This window comes from Leptonychotes weddellii, chromosome 8, assembly GCF_054177405.1.
Source record: "Leptonychotes weddellii isolate Sample4059 chromosome 8, ASM5417740v2, whole genome shotgun sequence".
Classification (NCBI taxonomy): Eukaryota; Metazoa; Chordata; class Mammalia; order Carnivora; family Phocidae; genus Leptonychotes; species Leptonychotes weddellii.
Window position 1 is genome coordinate 11,270,618 of NC_138376.1, and position 18,006 is coordinate 11,288,623.

Consider the following 18,006-nt stretch of genomic DNA (forward strand, 5'->3'; position numbering starts at 1 on the left):
TCTGAGCATGATGACTGAGGCATCTTCACATGAGGGCAGCCAGACATGGGATATCAGAGCCTGAGCAGAGACGAAAGCATCTATAATGGAGAAGGAGTGGCAGTAGAGACAAGGAATTGATCAAATAAATAAATATATAAAGGTTTCTCACCATTGGGGAAGGGAGTCACAAACATGGAAAAGAAGAAAACAAAAATGAATAATGTGGTGTGGATGTAGTAGTAATGAAGCATGGTTTGCAAGATTGGATAGGTAGATTGCGTGCATAGGTAGTTAGAAATATAAACATAGATGTACATATGCGTGTATGTATCGTGGTAGACTATAGGATGGCCGCCTTGTCTCTATCGCTTAGTTAGGTAATTGTAGTACAAAGTTCCTAAGATGTTCCCCAATCATCCATACTTCCTGGCATTCATGCCTTTGTGTAAGTCCCTCCCCTTGAGTGTGGCAGGACCCATGACCTGCTTCTTTTTTTTTAATTTTTTTTTAAAGATTTTATTTATTTGAGAGAGAGAATGAGAGACAGAGAGCACATGAGAGGGGGGAGGGTCAGAGGGAGAAGCAGACTCCCCGCTGAGCAGGGAGCCCGATGCGGGACTCGATCCCAGGACTCCGGGATCATGACCTGAGCCGAAGGCAGTCGCTTAACCAACTGAGCCACCCAGGCGCCCCCCATGACCTGCTTCTAACCAGTACAATACAGCAAAGATAATAGGCTGTTTCTATGATTAGGCTACATAAGACTGTCATGTCCGTCTTGCTTGGAGACTCTCTCCCTTTCTGGCTTGGGTGAAGCAAGCTGCTACGTCATCAGTGGTTCTGTGGAGGAGCCCATAGGGAAAAGAACGGAGGGCAACCTCCAGCCAACAGCCCGACTGAGAAATGGAGGCTCTCTGCCACCACGTGAGCTCGGAAGCGGGTCCTTCCCCAGCTAAGCCCAGAGAGAAGATCACAACCCCAGGCAAACTTGGGAGAGCCTCAAGCAAAAGAGCCAGCTAAGCCATGCCAGGATTCCTGACCTCAGAAACTGTGAGATAGTAAGTGTATGTTGGCATAGTTGCTAAGTTCGTGGTATTTGTTATGCAGCAATGGATAACCAGTACATACATGTGGTATGTATACCTTAGCTCTCACTGAGAAGGCCTAAGAGCAACAACACTCCGCAAAACCTGGGCTTCAAATGTCATTTCCAACTAAAAGAAACTATGGCTTCTTGGAGAAATGACTGATTCCAAGCCCGCAGCATGGAAAGTATAAGATGAGTCTGGAACCTCTTCTTGTGCAAGAGAGTAAGAATACGCTCAGGGCGCCTGGGTGGCTCAGTTGGTTAAGCGACTGCCTTGGGCTCAGGTCATGATCCTGGAGTCCCGGGATCGAGTCCCGCATCGGGCTCCCTGCTCGGCGGGGAGTCTGCTTCTCCCTCTCCCACTCCCCGTTTGTGTTCCCTCTCTCGCTGTGTCTTTCTCTGTCAAATAAATAAATAAAATCTTTAAAAAAAAAAAAAAGAATACGCTCAAAGAAGGATGGGGGTGTGTCAAAAGGACATAGGGCTCCCACTATGTCCTTGACTCCCAAAGTCAAATCAGGGGTATTTTGAGCATCAAAATAAATGAAAATAGTGGTGATTTACGAACCTATTGAATAAAATGGGAAGCCATGCGTTGATAGATATATAAATAATGAATTTATGAATTGGAAATTTGATAAGGAATGAGATATTTAGCTCATTATAAAATGTTTCCCCACAAAATATTAATCGATAATAAAGAGGAAAAGAGTAACTTTATAGCAGAGAAGACTGGCAGATACCACCTTTATTAAATGATCAAAGTCAGCGTCATCATTAGTGGGAGACATTGAAATCATGGGGCACCTGACCAAATGCACCGAGAACATAGAGACATTTGTATGTTATTCCTGCCCAAGGTGCATAACCTGATTCTTCTCAGGAGGAAGCACCAGACAAACCCAAATGGGGGATACTGTAAAAAATAACTGGGAATAAATAAAAAGGTGTCAGGGTAAAGAACATTGAGGAGACTGAGGAACTGGCCCATGGCTGTGGAAACATGACAATTAACTGCGATGTGTGGTTCTGATCTGGATCCTTGGGCTGTAAACAACGTTATTGGGACAACTGTCCAAACTTGAATAGGGTGTGAAGATTAGGTGGTAGTAATGCATTCGTGTTTCTTTCCTGATCATGATGGTCCTACTTCGGTTGTGTAGAAGAATATCTTTGTGGGAATTTTATACTAAAGTATTAGGATGTAATAGGGCATTATGTTGGCAGCTTATTATCAAATGGTTCAGTAAAAAAAAAAAAAAAGTTCTTTGTGCTGTATTTCCAACTTTCCTATAACTCTGTAAGTTTTCTTTTTTTTTAATGTTTTATTTATTTATTTGAGAGAGAGAGAGCACAAGCCAGGAGGATAGGCAGGCAGAGGGAGAAGCAGACTCTCCACTGAGCAGGGAGCCCAATGTAGAGCTCGATCCCAGGACCCTGACATCATGACCTGAGCCAAAGGTAGAAGCTTAACTGACCGAGCCACCCAGGTGCCCCACTCTGTCACTTTTCAAAATGAAAAAATAAAATAAAAAACCAAGAAAGTCTGGTCTAGTAATTCTCAAGTGTGATCCCCAGGCCAGCAGCAACAAATGCCCACTAGCCAAATCAGGGGTGCTTTGTTGGGCTTCATAGATCCATAGATCTATGTCTTGGGTCATTCCTGCACTCTATGCGCTGGATCTATGCCTTGGGTCACTCCTGCACTCTAAAGTTTGAGAACCACTGTACTAGCCTATTGATTCCAGACAGTGGAGTCTTGAGTGGAATTCCCACTCTGGAACACAGAATGATTGGGCTTTTTGAATGCCAACCCCAATTTCCATTGGTGATCCATTATAAAGCTGACAAAGTGGATACTAGAAAAAGAAAGTAGAAGAATCGATTTTAAAACTGTTTGAAAAAAAGATATAAATGAAATCATAAAATACGTGGTCTTTTGTGACTGGCTTCCTTCATTTAGCATAACATTTCCAAGGTCCATCCCTGTTGTAGCCTCTGCCCATATATCACTCCATTTTATTGCTGAGCGATGTTCCATGCTATGGATGTACCACATTTTATCTATCTGTTCATCCACTGATGGACGGTTGGATGGTCTCTACCTTTGGGCTATTATGAATGATGCTGCTATGAATATCTATGCACAAGCTTTTACGTGGATGTATGTTTTCTTTCCTCTTGGGTGTGTACGTAGGAGTAGAATTGCCAGGTCACAGGGTACCTATGTGTGTCACCTTTTGAGGAACCACTCCACTGATTTGCACAGTGGCTGCCCCGGTTTACATTCCCACTAGCAGTGTATGAGGGTTCTGACTTCGCCACATTCCTGCCAACACTTGAGATGAGTACATGTAATCTTTGCAGCATAATCAAATGGTGAGGAAGTTTATTCTGAGAATCAAACCCATGAGGTGCTTCTAAAGACCCGGAATCAAAGATTATCAAACTAGCTTGTATGCGACATCGGGAAGTATTTAAGGACAGCCTACTAGAGGTGGGACCCTCTAAAGGAAGTAGGCTCTCTTAAGGTGTTTCTCCTGGTTGTGTTACATGTATGGGGCACCCATGACTCAGACTTCCCTGGCAAGCCGGGAAGTCTATCAAGATCTCTCAATCTGGTTCTACAAGCAGGGCAGTGTGACCGAAATATCAGGTGCTTCCGATTGTCAATGGTGGGCAGAGGCAAATTCTAACAGTTTTTGGCTCCTTGGTGACCCAGGCAGATGGGAGGCAGCAGAGCACATCCAAGACATCTGTAATTGGCTTGAATTTCCAGCTCTGAGCTTGGAGCTGCAGTTCAGCCACTCACTGGTGACCCATTAACCAGGTCTGACCCACAAAAGTGTTTTGGTTCACCTGTGTAGGGTTTCAAACATGATGACTTTAATCCCCTTACACTCTCTACCTCTTACAGTTCCCGCTGCTCTCTATTGTTTTATACCCAACCAGGGTCACTCTTTTACAGGATCTGTCTGGCTCCTGGAGGGATCTGAATGTGCACATCCTGCTTAGGATGACGCCTTTGTCATATGGTTAAAGCCCAGGCGGTCATTGAGTAAAATATCATTGCCATCATCAAAAGGCAAATAGTCTCATATCTACACTGCATCATCAACAAGAAACGGTTATTAGGCAGATAATTGTGCAACATGCCACATAGAGAATAAATAGATGTGGCCTGTGCCTCCTAGGACCTTACAGACTAAAAGAAACCACACGACACAGACAACATTCATGTGGCCATCAGAGAGTGGAAAAAGACACATAAACCATGAAAATAAGCACGATGTGAGGTCAGGACTGAGCACACCAGCACAAACTCACAACTGGGCCGGGCTCCCACATGCAGCCTAAAAACAGATTTCATTTTTTTTTAAATTTTTTTAAAGATTTATTCATTTGCTATTTGAGAGAGAGAGAGAGAGAGAGCACGAGCAGGGTGAGGGGTAGAGGGAGAAGCAGACTCCCTGCTGAGCAGGGAGCCCGATGCAGGACTCGATCCCAGGACTCCAGGATCACGACCTGAGCCAAAGGTGGACACCCAACCTACTGAGCCACCCAGGTGCCCCTAAAACCAGATTTCTTTACGAAAGGCACTCTTCCCAGATTATTCCTATTAGAACTTGAAAGTATTTGCTGATGATATCTCCCTAATATGATTTGCCAGACTTGTGAATTTCCAACTCTCCAGTAATGCAAACATGGTTTTTTTTTTTTCCTTCCAGAGAGTTCTCTTATGGCATCGGTATTCATGGAAGTGATCGGCTGTGTGATTAGAAATGCAATCTGAAGCAGAGCCCACACATCCCTAAACAGCTATTAGTACCTTCACCAGTTTCCATTACCTGCTGGTTCACCCATCTCAGGCTGATGGGAGTGTTAGTTGTCAGCGGTTCCCACGGCGCCCTTTTCCAGAGGATTGCCCTCGCCTGAAGGGAGTCTCCTGGCCCAGAGATGCCGGGATGTTATGCTCCCCCCGGGAGGGAGGTGGTCTGCCCCTAATGAGTGATTCAAACAGTTATAAAAGTCCTGGACTCTTGCCCAAGGGAGGGGCAATGCTGCAATGCTGTACACACTTCAGAGCTCCCCATGGGGTCAGGCAGAAGCCAGACTTCACTGGACACTCGTCTTTTTTTTCTTTTTTCTTTTAGATTTTATTTATTTATCTGACAGAGAACAGAAGCAGGAGGAGGGGCATAGGGCAGAGGGAGAAGCAGTCTCCCCGCTGAGCAAGGAGCCCGATATGGGACTCGATCCCAGGACCCTGGGATCATGACCTGAGCTGAAGGCAGATGCTTAACTGACTGAGCCACCCAGGCATCCCTGGACACTTGCCCCTGCCTGGCTTCTTCCCCTGCACTATCCTGCTTCCCTTATTCCCTTACACATGGCGCTTGAGAACACTGTCTCAAAAAAATCACTTGCATCAAAAACCCCATCTCCACGAGCAAAGAAAAAGGAGACGAACATAAAAACAGACTTTATATCTATAAAGAACCAACTGGTGGTTGCCAGAGGGAAGGGGGTGGGGGGATGGGTGAAAAATAAAGGGGATGAAGAGCACACTTATCGCCATGAGCACTGAGTAATGTATAGAAGTGTTGAATCACTATATGGTACACCTGAACTGATATCACACTGTCCATTAATTATATTGGGATTAAACATTTTTAAAAATGATACATAAATAATAATAAAAAAAAAAGAAATCCCAGGCGCCTGGGTGACTCAGTTGGTTGGGTGACTGCCTTCGGCTCAGGTCACGATCCTGGAGTCCCGGGATCGAGTCCCGCATCGGGCTCCCTGCTCAGCGGGGAGACTGCTTCTCCCTCTGACCCTCTCCCTCTCATGCTCTCTCTCTCTCTCAAATAAATAAATAAAATCTTAAAAAAAAAAAGAAACCCCATCTCAGGCTCTGCTTTTAGAAAACCTGATAGAAGACAACTGACCTATCCTACAAAGTTATCCCTATGGGGTTAGATTTTTATACAGTCGTTAAAGCATGATACACATGACATTAGGCATGTAACAGCTAAAAAGTAACAGCTCTGACCTGTGACAGCAAGGTGACCCTCTGATAGTGTCCTTAGGGCCGTTTTATTCCATTTGTGCTTCTGCCCAGTGGAAGCCATTTCAATTCATACCCTAATCATAAAATTACTTTTCCATCAAACCAGAGTGCTTATAACCCCTTCCTTTACTGAAATGCAATCAGAAGTCAGAGAGAGAGAGAGAGAGATGAGGCTAAGCTATAAAATTATGAAAAGTCGTGAGCCTAGATTTGCCTTACTGAGGTATACAATTAACATGATGCAGGAGCTCTGAATCTTACAGCAAAGTACATTCAAATAAAAAAGCACCGCAATTTTGATGAGGGAAATGTGTGAATGGATCACTGTGGCTCCCACAACACACAGTACACTTAATCTTCTTAATAACTTTGTACAACTTTTTGTCCCCAGAACCTAATACGTTTGAAGTATACGTGTGCATTCACTTCCTAGGCTGCATGACAAAGGACCACAAATTTGGTGGCTTAAAACAACAGGACTTTATTCTCTCACAGCTCTGGAGGCCAGAAGTCAGAGATCAAGGTGTTGGCAGGGCTGCACCCCTTCCATTTCTGGAAGGGACGATCCACCCGTTTGCCTCTTCCGGCTTCCAGTGGATGTTGGCATTCCTTGGCTTGGGGCTGCGTCTCCCCCCTGCTCTGTCTTCCCATGGCCTTCTAGGTGTGCGTCTCCTCATCTGTCTGTCCGAAATCTCCCTCTGCCTCTCTTAGGAGGACATTTGCCATGGGATTTAGGGCCCACCATGACAATCCAGGATCATCTCATTACAAGATCCTTAATCATATCTGCAAAGACCCTCTTTCCAAGTAAGGTCACATTCAGGCTCACAGGTGGCTATCTTTTGGGGTGTATTTTTGGGTCAGCTGCAGTGTGCATGTGTGTGTGTATACAACCACACCAAGATAAAGAAGGAGGTGCACCACTGAAGAATCTAACCCACTATACTCGACAGTGAACGCCCACGGTCTTGACTCTTTAGAAGCAGCCCAGAAGATTCTTGACATAATTCGTGTTTGTAATTTCGCCAAGCACAAATCGCATCATGTGTGTGATGAGGTTAGTGCACTACACGGAAATATGCACTTGAGCATTGAGTAGCCACCCAGCATCCTCGTGTTTAGTGCAGCTTTGTTGTTCTCTAACCATGTAGGTTGTTCTCATTGTACTTACTGAATTTTATAGGGCGGCATGCTACGCGATGGTGGGGTTTGGAGTTTAAGGACTTAGAAAGGTCTTTGGTCTCTGAAGAATGCTGACGATCAATTATCTAGGGGAAGTTTTCGGATGGATAGTGGCACAAAACACATATGAGGGACTGAGACAGTTGTGGGTAAAGGGGACAGGCCAGTAATTGCCAGCAAATGCCACTCCTTTAAATAATTCATATCCATTTATAAGTTAAATACATGTAAGATAAACAGGCTGCAGCTGAAGCAGAAAACTACTAAAGACGTCTTTGAAATAGTGTATGTTGCTTTTTAAAATACAGATGTTCTTTTTTTTTTAAGATTTTATTTATTTGAGAGAGAGAGAACAAGAAAGCATAAGCAGGGGGAGGGGTAGAGGGAGAGGAAGGGGCAGGCTCCCCGCTGAGCAGATCCCGGGATCATGAACTGAGCCGAAGGCAGATGCTTAACCTACTGAGCCACCCAGGTGCCCCTAAAACACAGATGTTCTGACATCTTTGAAACATTATGATTTAAAAAGCTTCACATAGTGCTTGGCATATTTTTCCTTGCATATCATTAAAGGCTCTTAAGGAAAACAAAAAAAAAAGTTTAAAAAATTAATTACTGAGCATAAAATGATATATAGCCATGATGAAGGAAATAGTGAATTGTAAAATAAATTGCTTCACTAAATTACTTTCTTCTTATATTTACTTAGGTTGCAAATTACACTTTTCACCTTCTTTGAAGACCATCATGATAACAAAAATACATGTAATTATGTCCATGAGGTAACCTAGGTACAAAGAAACTCAGATTGAAGAATTAATTCGTTTTACTTATAACAATGGGTTGGATCAGGGCGCCTGGGTGGCTCAGTCATTAAGCGTCTGCCTTCGGCTCAGGTCATGAAATCAGGGTCCTGGGATCGAGCCCCGCATTGGGCTCCCTGATCCGCAAGAGGCCTGCTTCTCCCTCTCCCACTCCCCCTGCTTATGTTCCCTCTCTCGCTGTGTCTCTCTCTGTCAAATAAATAAATAAAATCGGGGCGCCTGGGTGGCTCAGTTGGTTGAGCGACTGCCTTCGGCTCAGGTCATGATCCTGGAGTCCCTGGATCGAGTCCCACATCGGGCTCCCTGCTCGGCGAGGAGCCTGCTTCTCCCTCTAACCCTACCCCCTCTCATGTACTCTCTCTCTCTCTCTCATTCTCGCTCTCTCAAATAAATAGATAAATCTTTAAAAAAAAAATTTAAAAAAACAACAATAATGGGTTGGACTGGAGAATTATGTTTCTTGGGATATTAGAAAAATAGCCAGGTTGCTTTTTGTCTCTATTATAGCACTTTTTCATCCTCAATCTGAGAAACTGGTTGTGTAAAGGCAATATTCTTTCCCACAAAACTATAAACTCCTTTAAGGCAAGGCCCTTAAGCCTCCCCCCACCCCTTTTCTAGAAATGTCCACATGCCGGCTAGCACTGTGTATTGCTTATAATAGATACCCAATAATGATGCTTGACATGCAGCCCACATCTTAGGGAAACAGGAGGCAAGTAATAGCCCTCAGTGATGTCTAGCACTTTCGGGAACTATTCATCATTATCCGTTAAGGACCCGTCTATTTTTTTCTCTTCTATTTTTTCTACTTTTGTCTTTTATTTTGTTTTACCTATCTCTTCCCTCCTAACTATTGACTGAATGTTTGTATCCCCTCCCCCTCCAAATCCATATGTTGAAATCTAGCCCCCAATGTGATGGTATTTGGAGGTGGGGCATTTGGGTGATAATTAGGGTATGAGGGTGGAGCCCACGTGAATGGGATGAGTGCCCTTATAAAAGATCCCAGAGCATTCCCTCGCCCCTCCTGCCATATGAGGACACAGGGAGAACATGACCATCTATGACCAGGAAGAGGGCCATCACCGGACACTGAATCTGCGGGTGCTTTGATCTTGGACTTCCTAGTCTCCAGTACTATGATAAATAGATATTGGTTGTTTATAGGCTACCCAGTCTATGGTATTTTACTATAGCAGCCCAAATGGACTAAAACAGCATGCCTTTGGCCACTGGCATGGTTTAGAATCCACTTAACTAATAGGTGTTTCCTAGGCTGATAGGAGGCATTGCCTGGAACTCGGGGAAATTCTGGAACAGCCCTCCCATTTTATGAATCCATCAAGAACCTGATCACACCCACCTAATAGCTCTAAGGGAGACAGTGCAGAGGAAGTTCTGCTCCCTGCTGTTACTCCATTTTGCATGTACTTTTCATGGCACTGAGGAAACTAAGAGGAAACGTAGAGATCCATATGGAAGAAAAAATAGGACTTTTGACAGATGAAAGAGGAGTTACAGTAGACTAGAAAAAGGAGAAGGAAAAAGTAAGAGAAAAATCAGATTGATGGTAGATTAACTTGTTAGCTCGGGTTCTTTAAGCCAGAATTGCAGTTTTTGTTCAAATTCTCCTAGAACTGATTAATAAAACATGGAGTTTCCTCTAAATTTAATAACTTCTGGGTTCACATTTATTTTATTAATGAACACTGAACTGTAACTGTTTTATTCACACATGAATATGAAATAATGCATTTGTGTTACTCCACTGGGTTCTGCAGATCCTTTTCACCCTGAACCCGAAGCCCCAGGAATCCTATCTCTGGGTTTGTGGTCATAGCCAGCACCACCTCCCTGGCCTGGCCAAGACAGGATGCAAAATCTCCTCATTAGATTTGTCAACCTAGTCTTGGACTCTGAAGTCTCTGTTCATCCCCTAATATCATCCCCTCCCCTTGAATGTGGGCTGGACCTAGTGACCTAGAGTGACTTACTTTGAACAAATAGATGAAGGCTAAAAATGATGGGATGGCACTTCTGTGATTAGGTTACAAAAGACTGACTTCTGTCCTGCTGGTGCTGCTGTCTTGGCTGGCACATTTTGATGACACAAGCTGTTTTTGTTGGAGACGCCCATGTGCCAAGGGACTGAGGGCCACTTCTGGCCAATAGCCAGCAAGGAACTGAGGCCCTGAGTCCAATGGCCTCAGGGAACTTAAGCCTGCCAGTAACCAGGGGAGTGAGCTTACAAGTAGATCCTTTCCCCACAAGTCTTGGGATGAGGGCAGCGCAGCGGACACCTTGGAGAGATATCTAATGCAAGGGACCCTGTTAATCTGGGCCAGATGCCTGCCCCACAGAAACTGTGATATGTTGTCATTTTAAACCACTAAGTTTGGGGGTAGTTCGCTGAGCAGCAATAGATAACTAATACAGACCCTAAAGCCATACTCTGGATCTTGGATACTTGGCCATCACATTTTCCAGTACCCAGAAAGGATACTGTCATGGATATTTACTGAAACTGGCTGGTCAGCGTCTGACCCTCTTTCCCAGTACTGGGAAATCCTCAACGATGGGCATCGGTGGCCCTTTTTCCACTAGGGCAGTGTGTTCTAAACTTTTTCAGGTCATGCCATGCATAGAAAATGGATACAATGGTGTAAAGTACTCTATGAATGCATGAGGCTGCTCACTGCCCGAAAAGACCAGCTCTGCGGGCTCTGGGCACTCGAGGCATGGTGGCTGCTGGGATGAGTGGTGGGGCCCTGGCCAGTGTATTTATGCTGCCTGACCCCCTTTGGCCTTTGTTTTTAGGCCTGGTTGTCATTTCTGAGAACCATCCAATATCTTTCCAGTAAGTTCCTTCTGCTTAAGAGAGCCAGATTTGACTCCTATTGGTTCTTACCAAGAACCTCAGCAGATAGGTAGATATCAATATTATAGTGAAGATATATATCAATATTATAGTGATATATGGGAAAGACTGGAAACAGGTACAAAAAGATTGTGTACAAGTCCAAGGCTAATGGATTTTTACATGTCTCCATGTACATGTCTAATATTTTCATAAAATTTAAAAAAGTATATTATTTTCATAATATTTCAAAAAAACTTACTTTTTATGATGTAATTGCCCATTATAGAAACATTTTGTGATTTTTTTTCCTTCACATCTTTTTGGTAACAATTTTGGCAGTATATAATTATTGTATAGGCACTTCCCATGTAGCGCATCATAATCTCTCTTCCCTGTCTTCAAAACCATATTTTTAAGGAGCCATATAATATTTATTTCAGACTGGGTCTGTGTAAGAGGCCCAGAGGGAGGAGGTATGAAAGTGGGCCCAATATCCAATGACTAAATCAAGAGGAAGGAGTACCTTTTTCTAATTGGTCGGCTTCCTTTTGGCAATTCCACTACCCAGAGGAATGCATTTAAAAAAAATTTCAAACGAATGTGCTAAATGTGCTCCTGTATTCCTAATTCTTTTAAGTGGGACATATGACAATTTCTTCAACGAGATCCTCCATGTTGGACATTTTCCTCACTTGCATATTTCATCTAATTCTTGTCCAGCATGTTTAGGCCTAAGATTCTTCCACATTTTAGATTTGTTACGTGGCCTTGACTTTTTGGTGGGAGTAAGTCAAAAGGTACGAATACCTTTATGTCTTTATAAATGCCACCAGATATGTGGCTTTCTAAAATGACATTATCTTTGTTTCCTGCCACCTTTAGTATGAAAAAGTGGCCATTTCACAGCATCCTCCCCCAAAAGTGAAGTCATTAATTTTTTGAGGTCGCTTGTTTGGAGAGCAACCAGTTACTCCTTTAAAAAGCTTCTAACAAAATGTCAGATACTTTTATTCTTTCAACTGCTCCTAGAATATGTAAGGTTTTAAACGGTTTCTAAGTATGCTGACAGAGAAAAGAACATCTTCATAAATAAAAACTTGATGACTATTTCAAGAAAGTTTGATGAGGCTTGGAGCCCATTTATTCAACCTTGATTAGCCAACATTTAAAAGGAGTTTGGCTTACACTTAACTCATTGTTACTGTAATATAAATGAAAGTTTTAGAACAATTTAAATACAATGACATGTAATTAAAGAGCAGTGGCTTGGAAAAAGTCATCAAACAATAGGTTAGAATTATCGGGTATTTTTATTAAACAACAACAGGGTATCAAGTTGTCTGGGTAATTGAGGGAGAAATTAGACTGAATGACTTTATTAGTTCTGGCCAGACATTAGGGGCCTTCAATTAAATCATCATTTACCTACCCTCTTCAAGACAAAATAAATAATTCTCTATTCAGCAAACCATTCATTCCTTGCTTATTCGGCCAAACAATTACCATCACAGTATCTCTGGAAGCAAACAAAATAGCAGAATTTATAGCATGTAGTTTACACGCGTTAAGATCGATTTTGCCAGCTAAGGAAAGGATGACCCAAACAAAGGGAAGTGTTGAAAACAAACTAGTAATGCTAGGATGGGTCAGAGAGCAACACTTGGCAAGTTGTGCCAAATTAGTCGACCAAGCAAAGCACTCTATTGGGAATTGCAAAGTAGGAAGTCCTATTTTTGACTCTGCTGACCTCGGTGAATATTTCCTTGTTTTAAAAATGTGCATAATTCTTTGCTACCTGACAAAGAGGACTGATGAAAATTAATGAGTCTATAAACTGTTTTGACGTCTCTAGAAGCCCTTTCCAAATGCACACTATAATCCTGTATTCATATAGTTCATGTTCCTGCTCTTTGAAGACATGCCAGTCTTTATTAGTATTCCTGTGGCACCTTCTACCACTCCAAGTTCACTTTAAGTCCTCGTAAAATTAATTAATAAAATGACCACTATTTTAAGTGGGAGACTTGGTCTTCAGAAATGGTTTCCAGTTCCCATATGATAAATGTTAGGGTATTAAGTTCCGTGCGGAATAAAGAGCAGTAGGTTCACAGATGGGGAGGCGGCGGACGGGAACCCACTCGGGGGCAAGTGCGGCTAAGCAGCGCCCGAGCAGCCCGTGAGCACTCTCGGGACTGCTCACCTCCGGGTCTGAGTTGGGCCCCCGGAGCCCGAGCCGCTCCGTTCGTCCCGGGCACCCGCGGGCCGGGCTCGCGGCGGCCCCAGCCGGGCTCGATTACTTTCGCCTGCGCGAGAAGCAGCACCGCCGCTTCAGCGGGAACCCTACGGCGGTGGCGGGGAGGGGAGAGGTGGGGCGACGACAACAAAAAGAAGTAAAGTAGGAGGAGATTCTCCCGGGAGGGCCCCGGCGGGCGGGGGGCCGGAGGCGGGAGGGGGGAGGGGGTAAGCGGCGGGCTCGTGGGAGGAGGCGGGGACAAGCGGAGGGACCCCGCGCCGGGAGCCTCACGCCCCGCCTCGGAAGAGCGCTCCGCCGCTCCGGCCGCGCGCCTCGCACCCCTCCCCGCCCCCGCGGCCCGCGCGCCGGGACCCCTGCGGGCCCGCCCCCCCGCCGCACGCCGCCCGCGCTCCCCCCGCCCCTCGCGCCTCCGTCCCCGCCCCCTCGCCCAGCGCCGCCCGCGCGCAGCGTCTCGCGCCGGCCCGGCCCGCCCGCCGGGAAACAGCCGCGAGAGCAGCGGCCGCCGCGGCCGCCACCGCGCCTTCTGCGCCCGCGCTCCCGCCTCGCCCCCGCCCTCGGCGCCTCGTCCCGGGCCCGCGCCCGCACCCCGGCCAACGTTCTCTCGGGGCCTCCCCCGGCCCACCGCCCGCTCCCGCGTCTCCGAGCCCCCCAACCGTCGCGCTCTCCCTCGGCGCGCGGCCCGCCGCCTGCTTCCGGGGCGGGCGGACTGGGCGCCTGGTGCCGGCGGTCGCAGCGACAGCGCCCCCGGGAAGCAAAGGAGGAAGGAGAGAAGAGGTGGAGGTGGCCGCAGGCTGAGTCGCGGCCGGGATGTCCGGGCAGCCGCCGCCGCCGCCGCCGCCGCCACAACAGCAGCAGCAGCAGCTGTCGCCGCCACCGCCGGCGGCTGTGGCCCCCGTCTCCGGAGTCGTCCTGCCGGCGCCCCCGGCCGTCAGCACCGGCTCCTCTCCGGCCGGTTCGCCCGGCGGCGGCGCGGGCGGTGGCGGCGGCTTGGGGGCCGCGGCGGCCGCCCTGCTCCTCCACCCGCCGCCGCCGCCGCCGCCCCCCGCCACCGCGGCCCCGCCGCCGCCGCCGCCGCCCCCGCCGCCCACCTCGGCGGCCGCCCCCGCCAGCGCGCCCCCGCCGCCCCCGGGCCTCGCCGCGGGCCCCGGCCCGGCCGGAGGCGGCCCGGCCGCAACCCTGGCGGCGGGCAGCAGCGCCGCGGCCCCCTTCCCGCACGGGGACTCGGCCCTGAACGAGCAGGAGAAGGAGCTGCAGCGGCGGCTGAAGCGCCTCTACCCGGCCGTGGACGAGCAGGAGACGCCGCTGCCGCGATCCTGGAGCCCGAAGGACAAGTTCAGCTACATCGGCCTCTCTCAGAACAACCTGCGGGTGCACTACAAAGGTACTGGGCGTGTGTCGTGCGGTGGGAGTGGGGCCACTGACCCGACGTGTCCTGCCGCCGCAGCCGACTCGCGACCCGCCCCCGACCCCCTCCCGCCCAGGGCCCGGTACCCTCCGAGGTGACTCGCCGCCCGTTCCGCTGCTGCGAGGGTGGGACCGGGGTGGCGGGGACAGGGGTCAGATTCTTGGGGAAGGCAGGTGAGTAGAATGCCCCTAGGTGTAATGGAGCTGGTAATCCTAGGCCAGGAGGAGGACACCTTGAGGGAATCCAGGATGACAGGACATAACTCGCTTTCTGATTTCCCTTTAAGATAAATCTTAGGGCTCGGATAGAGGAATCTATGGACCCGGAGTTGGGTTACATTGTTCTCCAGGTGGCGGTGGGTCAGGCGTTCTCTTCTTACGTAGGGCGAAGAGAGGCACGATTCTGAGGTATGATTTCTAATTAAGGGAGAGCAGGGATATATAGGGGGAGGGGTAATCAGTGGAGGATTTTGTCTAAAATTAGGCCAGAGATTGTCTAGGGGGACAAAAGGACAAGGGCCCCAAGTTTGGCATCAATGTTTCTTACTCGGCGCAACTGGGAGGGTAAGAGGTGAACCTCAGAAGTAGGTGTTTTTCTAGGGGAGCAGAAACCTACCACTACTGATTGGAAATGCCCTGTATTTACGTGCTGGTATTATATGAAGTCTAATTGAAAACGGATATCTTAAAATGTTATATAGCATTTTAAAGAAAATTGGCTTATGTTTTACACCTGCAGTTAAAAACAAAATCAGCCTTAGGCTTGTGCTTGTCCCCCACCTCCCTCACCTACCTCTTCTCTGTTAAAGCTTTAAGCAGATCAGTTTTATATAAAATTATAAAGTGCTGAGAATTTTTGAAATGTAGCCCAAATTAATAGCATTCATCAAGTTTACTGGTCTGGGAGAAAACAACATCAGTCTAATGTATCAGTCTGTGTGGAAACAAATCAGTTTTTAGGCCCCAAACCTGAAGCAGGAGCTTTTACATTCAAAGCAGCCTCCTTTTGATTGGCTACAAAGGAAGGGTCTTAATCAGATCCTAGTGACAGGGATATAGAAGGTATAAACAGTTCTCGTGGTTAAATTCTTAAAAGCATGCAGGACTAAAATGTGAGAAGAACCTTGATAAATAAGTTACTATTTAATCAGAAAGGAGAATGGCGACAGAAATCTACCAAATGATTTGGCTGGAAGGAATCACGCACAAAAAAAGCCTTGTTGAATATTCCTTTTTTTTATCCATAGATCCCGAGAAGTACTTTCAGTTTTAAATATTATGTTTCTTAGTCTAAATGGTCGAAAATGACCTTTGTTTTCTCTTAAGTTAGGACATTTTGTTAATACTCTGTGGAGGCTATTATTTAATTTTGTGTTCTAATTTGTGTGAACAGTGCTGTGCTATGAGGTGTTTACTTCTCATCTGGCTACCGGAAAGCTTTTTGTTAGACTTGACGAAACTTTATCTTAAATTTATGGTCAATGGTTAATAATTAGCTTATAAAATCAGAGGCAAAAGATATGGAAAATTATTGAACAAAGAATCCTAGCTTTGCTGAGTCCTGCAATCATTTGTGATTTTAGGCATGTTACAGGGCAGGCTCTCAGTTTCTTCCTCTGAGAGATGAGAGAGTTGAGCTGGATGGTAAGGAAATTTCTAGCTCTGAATTTCCGTGAGATCTACGATTTGTGATGAGAGTTTCTTTAGTACTGTAACATGCCTTGATTAGTTATAGTAATTCGTTTTGCATAAAATTATGATTTGGGTCAGAGAAAAGTGCATGTGTATGAAAAATTGGTTGGAGTTTGGAATGTTTATGACACTGCTGTTTCCATTATTTTTCCTGTTGGCCTCTTTATTACTTTTTGTTGTATAATACTAGATTCACTTTCTGGAAACTTCACTCATTTATAAACATAAAGCATCACTTCTGGAAGAACAGATTTTATTATCTTTTTTTCTTTTTTCTCCCTCTGTCCTGTTGCCCCTTTGTCTCTCCCTTCCCCCTTGTCACAAACACAGTTCTTTCCCCCCCTTCTACTGCCTCTTCCTCTTGTCTTGTTATTTTAATGTGTGTGTGGGTTTTTTTTTTTTTTTCCTGTTGTTGTTCTGTGTGCCTTCTGAGTGGACCACACCAAAGTACTGGGCAACTCTGTCCCAGTAATAGGGGAAGGGAGCAAAGGGGAAGTGTTATAGGTAGTGGAGAATAAAACTTTGAAGTCACAAAATAAGAGTGAATTTTATTTAACATTTCATTGTGCCACTTTGATTTTTACCTAAGCATTTTCAGACACTTTTAACATTAAAACTGCTGTTCAGAGAATGTTTTTGCATGTTACAGAGTTTGAAAAGACTGATAATTATTTTCCAGAATGGTAAGGATTTTTCTTACCTTTGAAATAGAAATATCTTGGTTTTTTAATTGCTCTGAACATGCTCGGTTTTTAAAGATGTTATTCTTCTAAGTTGGAATTACTGTTTTTGGAAGCCATATGGTTCCTTAAATGATTCGAAGGGATTAATGTTAAACAATGCCAGACATGCAGACAAAGTTGATTGGATTGCAGAGGAAGAGCAGGGTGTGTATACTATATGCTAAAATTTTAAAAAGACCTTTTGCTTAGCAGTCACACACCAACTGTTGAAACACTCAGGCATAGCCCCTTTTATTTTTTAAAATTGTCAGCTTTGAATAAATACAAATGTGACAAGTTTAGACTTAGTTATAATGAGGACTTTATTCCAACTTAAAGCATTTTAATGCATGGATTCAATTAGTCCTAAATGTTTCAGTTACAGATTGCATTTTTCTATTTGTGAACTTATCACATTTGGATACATTACAAAGCTTTTTAATACACGCACAAAAGCGTGTTAGTGGATTTGGACAGGTTGGTGGAATTCTTATTTCAGTTGTGAGAAAGTAGGAGCACCTGGCGGCTAGATTTTCCCAGGCACAAGTAAGCCAGGGTTGGAAACTAATTTTCACCAACTCTAAATTTAGTGCTCTTGCCAACCATATAGTATTGCCTATTTCAATTTATATGAGTTTTAATTCTCTCTAATAGATAAAATCCAGTGATGACATTTAGAACTTTTTGAAGAATAGTTGACGTTAAAAGTACTTCCTATGGGGGAAGAATGTTGCCTGGAACACACGAATGCCATGGAAAAGTTCAGGCACCTTGATTCTACTGATTTAGGGCAGCTCACAGGAAACACAAGAGAAGTGAAAGTTAGAAATGATAGGTAGCTATGAACTAGTGAATTGCTCTTTTAATTGAAGTGTTATTAACGGCATCTAACAGGATAGCTGACTTTCTCCTGTGCCCCACTCCC

General features: G+C 45.5%; 1 protein-coding gene across 1 annotated transcript in view; it reads left to right on the top strand.

Moving 5' to 3' along the window:
- Positions 1-13,942: 13,942 nt before the first annotated feature.
- The window catches only part of RANBP9 (RAN binding protein 9), a 66,050-nt gene continuing 61,986 nt past the window's right edge, over positions 13,943-18,006 (top strand). Inside the window, exon 1 of the mRNA XM_081827527.1 lies at positions 13,943-14,644. Coding sequence (XP_081683653.1) covers positions 14,071-14,644 — 574 coding nt within the window. The 5' untranslated portion in view covers positions 13,943-14,070. The remainder of the gene's footprint in view (positions 14,645-18,006) is intronic.